We start from the raw sequence: 11,871 nt of genomic DNA on the forward strand, positions 1-11,871 counted from the left end.
TGATAGTCGATATTTATACCACACGTGCGTGTGGTATATTGTTTTATTGTGAATATTCCCATAATAAATATAAATATTCACGTATTACAATCGTAAAAAATGTATTTAAATGTAGGATAATTGAAAGTAACATAAGTAACACTTGGTTTCAAGCTGAATGAATTCACAAGTTATCAGTGTGACTAAACGATTCTACAGATGTACGAATTGCACTATAAGTAAAGAATTTCGAAAAGGATTTGGTATGTCAGGCTACAAATAATGTAACAATTATTATATATTTTACAATATTGTACTCAACAATTTTGATACACTGTTCACAAGTGTGATTTTCAATATGTTTCATATTCATCGAATTAAATGATTAATTACAGAATGGATTATAATGATCAACTGGAAAATACACTTCTGAATTGAAAAATGAGTAAAAAATTGAGTATAAATCGTTAGTTACTAGTAAATGTATAATTTCTGTGCTTCTTTTATCATAGTATAATGCACGAAAAATGTTTGAAAAATTGTTTTAACGTGGAAGATTATTAGCCTGAAGTTCAGATCTATTTTGTATTTTAGAGTACATTAATTTTACTAATTTTTCTTATTTGCCTGCGTTATTACAGTATCTATTGACTGGCCTTAAAAGACATTTAAGAATTCATTAATAGTGTAAATTTATACATGATAGTTCATGTTTCAATTTAGTTACGATTCATAAATCGGCAGCGGATGTCCTTCGGAATTGAATACCCATCTATCTAGGTCAATCAATTGCCTTGTATCGTCGAATAGCAAATATAAATATTTCAAAGTTTCGGCAAACCAGAAACTTTCAGTCATATCCTGTTGTCGAGTATTATCAACGTTTCGTACATTACCGATACTGGTATATCCCTTTTCAACTTTCGTATAATTTTCAAAAGCCTATTAAATTATATTACAAAGTATGTAGTTAAATTACAGTCGATGAATCCATGTAAAAAAGAACGTATATTAATTACATACTTGGAATATTTGCCATCCCCAATCTTGGAACGTTTTATTTCCAGTAAAATACCACATATAAAAGAGACTTTCAATGAATTCTGGTCTGAGCAAATTGTGAGCATCGTTTATCTTTACGTACATATCCATTGAATTTTCTCCATCAACTTTCTGGAATTACGAAACAGTTATACGCTATGGTGTTTTCACAAATTATTAATTATGATATTTACCTGAATGTTGAAATAAGTAATTTCTGGAGCAAGAAATGTGGGCTGAATTGCATACGTTTGATAACAAGTCTTAACAAGTTCATTTGCAAGATCCATATGATCAGATGGCAAACCATGATGCACTCCTAAAGCTAAAGTGCCTCCTAAGTAACATGTTAGATGATCCTATAAGAAAAACATAATTATTGATAATATATAATCCGTGATTGATTCTATTTTGATAAATTTACCATTTTTGGTCTGATCTCTTTACTGGCTCCAACTAGTTCCGCGATGAAGAGATATTTATTAATGGCTGTATGTTTTACTAAATGCTTTTGAGTTCCAAAAATACCTAGCAAATAATCGTCTCGTAAACTGAAAGCATTTCCAGTCGATTAGATTGTTGCACACTTAGATTGTATTTTAATGGAAATAAATTAAAAAATACTAACTAGTTGATAGTCTTCCCAGTTTGAAGCCACTGTTTCAATAGATATTCGTAATAACTATCGCCACGTGCGCCAAGCGTAATTGTTGCGTGTTCTCTAAACAATCCAGTATTAGCGTTAATAAAAATCGGTACTAAACCATCAAGCTTTTCCAACTGATGAACATGTTCTGAAACTTTTGCAGCTGCTTCCTGAAAAATAACAGTTAAATACTTGTGTTTGTACTTGGTACTAATCTCGTATAAGATGTATAATTACCTCGTATTTAGGATCCCCTGTACTACGACTTAGATCACGAAATTCTAATTGAATAGATGTAATTTCGCTGGTACTACTATCAGGACCCCATTTAGGACTATGCGCAGTTTTAGTGCCAAGATTTACATCGGAAAAAGGAACTCCGGATGATGTTAAAAATGCTGGCATCATACGTTCTCCTAACGATGTCTGTAAATTAAACGAATCCATAAACTTGTAACTTCGTATAAATTCGGTATATTATCATTCTCAAACACGAGAAATAACTTACAGCTTTATTTAAAAAAATCTTGTCACCTGAGAGATGATATGCTGATAACAGACCTCCTAATACTCTAATTGTAACTTCAAACAAATTAACATCCCTATTCGAAGTAAATACTAAATTCTTATCAACCCATGTTCTGGCTTCTAAAAATTCTGAAACAACAGGGAAAGTACTATTAATTTCTCAACAATCATTTCGATTAGGACACGTTCAGAACATGTTAATTAGTACCATTATTCAAACCCATTATGTACAATGTGTCAAGGGAATCAACTATAGTAAGACCTAAGCCAAACCATTCATGATATTTTCTTGATATGGGTTTCACATTATCATGACCCCATGCATATTCTTTGTACCCATTCCACGAATGTTTAAAGGCTGCAACTACAGCTCTTTGTCTACTATTTTGTGGACCTACAAATAATTACAAAATTACTAACAGTTATTAGGATTAAATTTAGAATGACAATGAGAAAGTATAATGTTACCATTGAATCTAAGGGGGTTTGGCTTAGGCTGAGGTGGTTCTCCAATTTGATCATCGTCTACTTGGTTTATTTCTGGTTGGAATTCAGGTTCTTCAATCACCTCCCCACCACCCTTATGCTCTTGATTTGCATTATCTACTACAATATCTTCTATTGCCTAGAAATTATAATTTTTTTTTTTTAAATCATTCATTTTTTTATTCATTTTTAGAGCATTGATGGTACCTTTTCATATTTAAGTGTATCTTGTACTACTTCTATATTACTATAGTCACTTTCATCTAACACTCCATTCTTATTATCGCCAGGTAACAAATAAAATATAACTAATATAATTGTAATGACTACAAAGTAAAGAATATTTCTTTGAAATCTCGACAACTGATTCCATTGCTGAAAAATAAGGTCATAATTACTTGCTTAATATGTGTGAATGGTTTTTTTATATAAAATTTGAAAGAAAAATATTCACAATGAATGAAAGAAATGTTTTAGACTTACTCTCCAGAGACTACGCGATGTTCCACGTGCGAAAGTTGCGCTTTCTTGGATATTTAAACTAATGTAATCCGTTTTTCCTAAATCTTTCGACGGAAACATATTTCGTTGGAGGTTAAGTTGTTCTGGCGAGTACAATAATAACAGCCTGAACACTTAACAAAACAATAATGCCGCTGCTGCACATTAATTGTAAAGGTCTTCATTTATGTAATCCCAGTTAAACATACTAATAATTAATCGTGTTCTTTCCGGCATTCGTGGAAACATAAACTTCGTCTATAAGAGATACCATGAACCAGTGGTAACGTTGATGTTGATAACAAAATCAGATTCCAGAAATGTTGATAATTCCGTTTCATTTGTATGTAAAAAGAATAAAAATTATAAGATTAAAGCTATTGTTCAACAGTTTACTAACCTGATTCTTTTAAGTTGTAAGAGAGTTAATTACCCCCGTGGTTAACTCAGTATAAACCATACATAACATTTAATAAAAATTATTTATCAGCAATAAAAAAGGAATTTTCATTAATGAACCATCATTTCTTCCACCTCCTTAAATTCATTACAATATTAATCACTTATATGCATCACTCTTTGTCACTGAAATAAATAAATAATTTTACAAATCTTATGAACTGCGTTTTAAAAACAATGAATATAATAACTAAAACCTGGAAAAAATAAAAATAACAAGATAACTAATTATTGCTGACGGTCTGAGGAAATTAAAAGCAGGTACCGATAATTATAAAGAATATATTTTGCAATAAAACTAATGAACTATGTGACGGCTACAAACCAGGTGTTTATAAGACTTATGAATTACGGTCCAGAAAACTGCTCCTGGTAGTAGGATAACAGAATGCGCAAAGAGGTAACACTATTTTAGGTAAGCGGAGTGGGGGAAATCTATGGTTCAAATTATACTCCTGGTATCAGGAATATAGGATGTGCAAAGAGGTGGCACGATTCGCGCATGCGCGGTGGTTTGGCGCGCATCTGCGCAGAACAGGCTGCGCAGTAGATAGGCCGGAACTATACAGGTTATGCGGGTTATACAAAATTCGTTAATTACTCATTAATAGCTATTGAAAAGTGAACTATTATAATTGATTCGTAAAGAATAATATCTGCGCAATTTTCTCATACCCAACCTGTGCATATCTTTGCGGTAATTACTCAGTTATTAGTCATTTTTGTAGTAATGATGAAGCTATGCGTCTCATTAAACACCCACTGAATTTTAATTAATTTTATCGTAAACAGCAACAATTTATAACTCTTTAAGGTCGAAGAAGAAAGAGGAAGGTTCGAACTACATTCTTTAATCATTTTCGATCACATTTGAGGCGTTATTGTTTAATAAATATCGATTCTTGTAGCCACTATATTGCGACATACGTCAAAATGCCGACCTCCTAAATTTTATTAATTTTACACTATATAGCAACAATTAATGACACTTTGCGATCAGAGAAGAAAGAGAAAGGTCCAAACTACATTCTCTAATCATTTTTAGTAACATCTGATGCGTAAATATTCAGTAAACGTCGATTATTTTAAACACCACATTGCCGCATATCGAGCCTCCTAATTTTCATTAATTTCTCAATTATTAGGAACATTTTCTGCACTTTTATGACTGCTTTCGAAAGAGTAAGGTTTATTTGAATTTCTGATACAAGTTTTGTGAACATTTGTAGCGTTTAGACGCAATAATTAATCATTACTTCAATTCGACTTTTTATTGTAGCTTACTGCAACTTTTCTCATTAATTTCTTGTAAATCCGACACATTTTATGAACTTTTATAATTTTAGAAGATAGAGCAGACTTTAACCAATCTATTGATACCAATTTTGTGCGGATTAACAATCTACAAGCTTAGAAATTTGCAAAAAATGTAGACCCTGTATCCGGGTATCAGGAGCACATCAAAATGCAAGTAGGTGGCACAGAAATCTGCGCAGAACAGGATGCGCAACAGATTGCCGCGCGTATGCGCAGAACTAGTTGCGCAGTAGTTTGCGCAGAACAGGTTGCGCAGTAGTCTGCGCAGAACTGGTTGCGCCGTAGTTAACGCCCGGGGTCCTAGAAACCCCAAGTGCAATCGACTGGGGTGTCTAGGACCCCGCATGCACTGAATTAAAGAATACGTTTACAGCCACCTGGGGTTCTAGAAACCCCAAGTACAATCGACTGGGGTGTCTAGGACCCCGCGTACATTGAATTGAGGGTAACGTTTACTGCCACCTGGGGTTCCGGAAACCCCAAGTACGATAGACTGGGGTGTCTAGGACCCCGCGTACATTGAATTGAGGGTGCCATCTGGGGTTCTGGAAACCCCAAGTACGATAGACTGGGGTGTCTAAGACCCCGCGTACATTGAATTGAGGGTTACGTTTACTGCCACCTGGGGTTCTGGAAACCCCAAGTACGTTCGACTGGGGTGCCCAGGACCCCGCGTACGTTGAATTGAGGGTAACGTTTACTGCCACCTGGGGTTCTAGAAACCCCAAGTACGATCGACTGGGGTGTCTAGGACCCCGCCTACATTGAATTGAGGGTAACGTTTACTGCCACCTGGGGTTCTGGAAACCCCTAGTACGATCGACTGGGGTGTCTGGGACCCCGCGTACACCGAATTGAAGATTACATTATTGCGTTATTATTTAATAAACATCGATTCTTGTGGCCACTATATTGCGACATACATAAAAATGCCGACCTCTAAATTTGATTAATTTTACAGTATGTAGCAACAATTAATGACACTTTGCAATCAGAGAAGAAAGAAGAAGGTTCAAACTACATTCTTTAATCATTTTTAGTAACATTTGATGCGTAAATATTTAGTAAACATCGATCCTTGTAAACATCTCTTTGCCGCATATCGAGCCTCTTAATTTTCATTAATTTCTCAATTATTAGGAACATTTTCTGCACTTTTATGAGTGCTTTAGAATGAGTAAGGTTTAATTGAATTTCTAATATAAGTTTTGTGAACATTTGTAGCGTCTAGACGCAATAATTAATCATTATTTCAATTCGACTTTTTATTGTAGCTTACTGCAAATTTTCTCATTAATTTCTCGTAAATCCGACACATTTTATGAACTTTTATAATTTAAGAAGATAGAGCAGACTTTGAGCAATCTATTGATATCAATTTTGTGCGGATTAGCAATCTACAAGCTTAGAAATTTGAAAAAAATATAGACCCTGTATCCGGGTATCGGGAGCACATCAAAATGGAAGTAGGTTGCACAGAAATCTGCGCAGAACAGGATGCGCAGTAGATTGGCGCGCGTCTGCGCAGAACTAGCTGTGCAGTAGGTTGCTGGAGGCGGCATGGTGGGGGAAACCTACGGTTTTAAATCTACTCCTGGTAACAGGATCACAGAATGTGCAAAGAGGTAGCAGGATTCTTGGGCGGCGGAGTGGGGAACCTATGATCTGAAATCTACTCCTGGTAATAGGATTACAGAATGTGCAAAGAGGTATACTAAGAGATATGGTTCCCGCCCTTTTTGGCAAACCATTCGAATTGCAGAACAATTATTAATTACAGGCTTCATACTACAGAACATTGAATTTTTACGATTAATTCTTGAAGAATAATGCCTGTAGAATTTTCTGACACCACATTTGTACAAATTTTAATTGTAATTACTGAATTATTAATAATTATTGTGGAGACTGTCCAGTTAATTAAATACTTTCTGTATTTTGATTAGTTTTATCTTAAATTACAACTATTTCTAATACTGTATGATCGAAAAATAAGGAAAAAGGTCCGGATTACCTTTTCTAATAGTTTGTAATAATATTTTACTTGTTAATGTTTAATAAATATTGATTTTTGTAACTACTGTCTCGCTCATTTCTCTCCTATGAAAATTTACATTAAAATGGAATTAAATAAACATACAAAATCAAGATTTCTATAATATTATCAGTTTATTAAATGAATTACTTTACATTAGCAATAAACTGAATAGTTATTACGTTTTGGTTAAAAGTTTTAGCTTCAAAGACAAAAATGTATATAATTGAAAGAATAAATTAGTTACAAAAAAGAGTAATTTACATTAATCTAACTTAGAAACGAATTACATTTGTAACAAATAAACAGGGAGCAAAATGGAGTTCTGGTTGCTTGTTTAAAAACTGAATGTAGATTGTTAATATGCTCCTTGACAAACAATAATCTGTAAAAATGAAAGAAACACAGTGAATATGAAGATATGAGGTTTAATAATTAAAAATAAATAAAGTGGCAGCGTAAAATGGTAATAGGAAAACATCAAAACTTACATTTTTGATTCAAGAATCTCTTATTCATCAAATATACATCAAATGGTGCATTATGTATTAGGGAGTCGCTTGAGTAACAACATAAATGAACTACTTGATTTTTACTTTACTTCTTTTAAAAAAATCAACACTCATGATTCTCTGATAGATATATTCCTTTCTTGTTTCAATTTATTACATATCTTAAACTACATAGAGAAACGTTTTGTACTTATAATAATGTTACATAGTAAACACACTAAAACAATAAAAATTAGATCTTTAGGTGTGTACCTTGAAATTTAAAATACCTTACCTCTTTTTGTAATATTGCGATTTTGAAGTTACAGGGCAGATTTTTCTATCTATTTCCAATTTCATTACTTCAGTTCAATTTCTTAATTTCTCTTTTGTCTCCATAATGATTTCGTGACTTTATATCTTTTATTACAGATCCCTTATTGACAGAATAGTTGAAATGAAACGTGAATTCTAAAAATTAAAAGCATTTGAAATAAAATTCACCAATTACAACCTGTAGCAAGGAAATTAAATGTACCTGTAGTTATTTTATGTGTATCCAAATGTTTAATATAATTTAGAGACTCCTCTAATATCAAGTATGATATACATTTTGAAAAAGAATCTATAAATCATAGATATGTGCTGTAACAGTGCCATGTTTCAAACAATGACATAGTTCTATTAATTCTGATAATCTTATGAAACATTTCCAGTGCAGATTTCTTCCACTGCTTTGAATAATCTCTTTCAATAAAGTTACTACTGCAACAAGTTTAATCATGTTACTATATTGTATCATATATACAATGGATATTCACCAATGTACATTAAAAATTTACTTATACTTGCCAATTAGCACTGGATGCTTCATATATTAAATTTAATATATTTTAACTTTATAATTTCGATCATTTAATGATTCAGTTCAACCAGTTACTAAAATGCCAACATTTCCTTTCTTCAATTTCATTTTGTTTAACATTTCAATAAATCTGTTATATCTAATTTCATTCCTGCAACAATGCAACAAATTAAAATATATTCAAATAATGATTAAACGCTCGATTAGAGCGACAATAAAGGAAATTCTATAAACTTACTAATCCTCTGCCCCAATCACTGTTTGGTACTTCAAAATCGCGCTTCGTTTCTTTTGATAATATCGTGAAAAATAATATGTACGTTCCGTAAGGTGATCGCTCGCATTACCAAAGTCCCGAATTAAATGAAAAACCGTCATCTTTGATTCATCGATTTCTTTTTTTCTATTCGGTTGAAATTTGAAAAATGACGACGATAAGGTTAGAGTCACTCCAGGTGCCTTTTAACAACAAATAGCCACAGTAATGTAATTCACTGCAATATTACCAAAAAATGTTTTACCATCCTGAAAAAAAGTCATTCGCAATGTTCCATCGTCATTATTATATCCTGTGAACGTTCCTGCACGTTGAAAACACGCCTGGAATGATTCCATCCGAAAATGGTACCCTTCTGTACCTGTACCAATAATTATATAAAACATGAGAACGTGATTGCCTGGTTTGAATTACGAAGAATGAACGTGATACGCATTGTCGCAGATTATATAATAATTTACCATATTTATACGTGATCCAGGCCCGGTGATATTCGTTCACCCTCCATTATCTTCTAGACAGTGATCAACGATGATTAAGATTAAAATGAACCTGCGGCTTTTTCTATCCTCAACTTCTACGTATAATATCACTGTCTGGATAACTTTCGACGATCAACGATACCCTATCCAATCGGGTTTACAACGATTTTTCATCTTTTCCACTTGATCAATTATTATATCTGCGGTCACGTGTCGCACGGTGTGTTCGATAAAATCGAATTTCAGTTGAAAATTCGGGAATTCATTCAGCGCTTGTTTACCTCATTATTCACGATAAGTATACGTATATACAATTAATCAGCATAATTGGTTTGTCAGTCGTTATTGAGCAGGACGTTATACTGATCCGACATTGTACTATAATTAACGAACAAAATCAACGAGAACGAGCAAACGCAATAACAGCATTAAACGACGTTTAAAATTAGCATAAAGTTTTTCATTTTTTCTGCGAATGCGCGATAGTTGCACACAATAACGCTCTTAATTGTTTCTTTCGATTTTAAATATCGTGTAAGTACGTACGTCTTGTCTCACTGTCCCCTTTCAACTAAGAGCTTACGACCGATGTATCGAACTAACGACGAATCGATATGGCGATTAATAACCAAACGGTAAAACAGAAACGCCAAAGGATTCGTTCGATAACTTAACCTACGATTCTTTATCGAAAGGAAATCTATGTTTTGTGCTTGTACAAATACTCGCGAGAAACAAACTGTTCGCATGCAAGAAACGAAAAATAAATCGAACGATTTGATCCTTAATGGACCTACTAATATAAAATATACGTTACACCCGCACGATGGAAGATTTCATTTTTTTTTTTTTTTTTTGTTTCCGTATGCAGCGGGTCCGCGCAACCGATAACCTAATCGACAACTAAACGAGCACGCACGGAGAAATTAAATAATTTTCTTTTATTTCTTAAATCTTTTCGTATTTAAACTGGGTTTACATGCTCATAAAATTTTCACAAACTAACTTGCCAATAGAAATTTCACTGACTGAGCACGTGACATGTTCAAACCTCGCGCATGCGCCTTTGACGCTCCAACGCGTTGGCGCGAAATCTGTCCGCCAAGTAAATTTTTAAATCTGACTGTAAAAGTTTCAAAACTCTAATTTGGATACACAAATTAGTTTACGTAAATTTCACGAGCGAGTAAGCTCTGCTTTTACTTGCAACACACTTTTTTTTTCTTTTTTCAAGGGTATCGACAACACTTGCAAATACACTTGTTTGGAAATAGTTTCTATGTTCCGTTTCGGTGAATCGTTCTTTCGTTCGATCCACTCGTTCAGTCCATTTTTTAATATTTTTTTTTCTTTTTTTCTTTTTTTTTTTATCTGTTTTCCTTCCACCTATATATTTCACATTGAACAATATCCTCAGTCTCGACTGGTCAATGAGCAATACTTTAGGAGATCCCGATTTAAAACGAGGTCTCGCAATAAAAGGGAGGGTAACGTAAATTCTCGTTTCGTGTTTATCACTACCGCTCGCTCGATATTAATTAATAATCTAAACTGTACGTCTCGTGATAATGCGATTTCTCTTAATATCGACTAATTGTCCCCTCGAGAATGTCACCTCCGTTTCTCTTTATTTATATCACAAGTCAATGTTAATCGTTGCACTGAACGAACGTTTAACACTGACTCGTTCTTTTTTTTTTTTTTTTTAACTCTGTTAGACTGAGGATTTTTTTTTTTTTTTATACACAGGAATCATTGTTTCATTTAACGATTTACTTGTCAATTATATTAAGTATATTATTTATAAATTTATTCGCACGTAGTTCTGGTTAACAGGCCGTGGCTATACAGGGCCCACTACATTGATTTTTATCCTGTGGCACGCGGTCTTCCGAATATGTTACAGGTGTGTACGCGCGTGTGTGTGTGTGTGTGTAACGTGTGTTTAATGTATGTGTACGTTCGCGATTAAGATTTAAAACCCTTACACCGTTTTCGAATGTTGTATGTATACATACGTACATATATATATTTATAGATTCGCCGACACTACTTCCTACCGTACCGAGCGTTGTTATTTCGTTGCGCTTTCCTTGGTCTTTTAATATATGGTCATCGAACTTCAGGCACGGATTATCGAAGTGTCCTTCCGTTCAAGTACACTTTGTTCTTTCGTTAATCGTTAACACGTTGATTGCCACTATGGAAATGACCGTTTATAGTACGATAAATTTAAACATTTTTTCAATTGAAATTTTTCCTTCCCTACTTTCCGTTACCATTATAATATTAATGTTATTAAAAATCCTTCTTTCAATTACTCGACCGTATTAAGTTCGTGGCATTCAACGTGTTAACCCTTGCACGGGCAACCTGGTACCCACTTCTATACTTCTTTCTGACAATTTTCTTTGTTCTCACGTTTTCAAAATAAAGAATTTATGCAAAAGGACCAGATGCATTAAAGCTTCAATCATATTCGGTTGCCCGTACAAGAGTTAAACAAGCATAGAAAGCACTAAACGAAGATGTTCCCTATATCGCTATCTATCCTTCATTCCCTTCCGTACATCTGGCAATTGAATCGGAAAAAAAATTTCCAAACAAAATATTTAACCGTAGCTCGTTCGAATGAAATTGTAACAGCCAAAGCTATCTATCCAAATATCTCTGAAAAAATGTATCTTTTAAACTTGTACCCTTTCTCGAGCCACCGATTCAATTACACAGACGCGATGCGCTTACAATATACGTTAGAAAATGA

At 33.7% G+C, this 11,871-nt stretch overlaps 1 protein-coding gene across 5 annotated transcripts; it reads right to left on the reverse strand.

The window, feature by feature from the left end:
• Positions 1 to 118: 118 nt before the first annotated feature.
• Positions 119 to 4,041, reverse strand: alpha-Man-Ib (alpha-Mannosidase class I b). Of its 5 annotated transcripts, none has more exons than XM_076689351.1 (13): positions 3,966 to 4,041; positions 3,615 to 3,766; positions 3,164 to 3,439; positions 2,888 to 3,055; positions 2,663 to 2,819; positions 2,403 to 2,588; positions 2,175 to 2,323; positions 1,904 to 2,092; positions 1,649 to 1,836; positions 1,445 to 1,571; positions 1,215 to 1,379; positions 1,003 to 1,152; positions 119 to 921 (listed from the first exon to the last, which is right to left on the reverse strand). In XM_076689351.1, the coding sequence occupies exons 3-13, from the start codon at positions 3,260 to 3,262 to the stop codon at positions 703 to 705; spliced, it is 1,797 nt and encodes a 598-aa protein (XP_076545466.1). In that variant the 5' UTR covers positions 3,263 to 3,439; positions 3,615 to 3,766; positions 3,966 to 4,041; the 3' UTR covers positions 119 to 702. The 5 variants fall into 5 exon arrangements, with proteins under 5 accessions (XP_076545466.1, XP_076545465.1, XP_076545464.1 ...); XM_076689350.1 differs by having other exon boundaries at positions 3,906 to 3,985; XM_076689349.1 differs by having other exon boundaries at positions 3,838 to 3,972.
• Positions 4,042 to 11,871: the final 7,830 nt, after the last annotated feature.

Source organism: Osmia lignaria, chromosome 7 (genome assembly GCF_051020975.1).
Source record: "Osmia lignaria lignaria isolate PbOS001 chromosome 7, iyOsmLign1, whole genome shotgun sequence".
NCBI classification, from domain to species: Eukaryota; Metazoa; Arthropoda; class Insecta; order Hymenoptera; family Megachilidae; genus Osmia; species Osmia lignaria.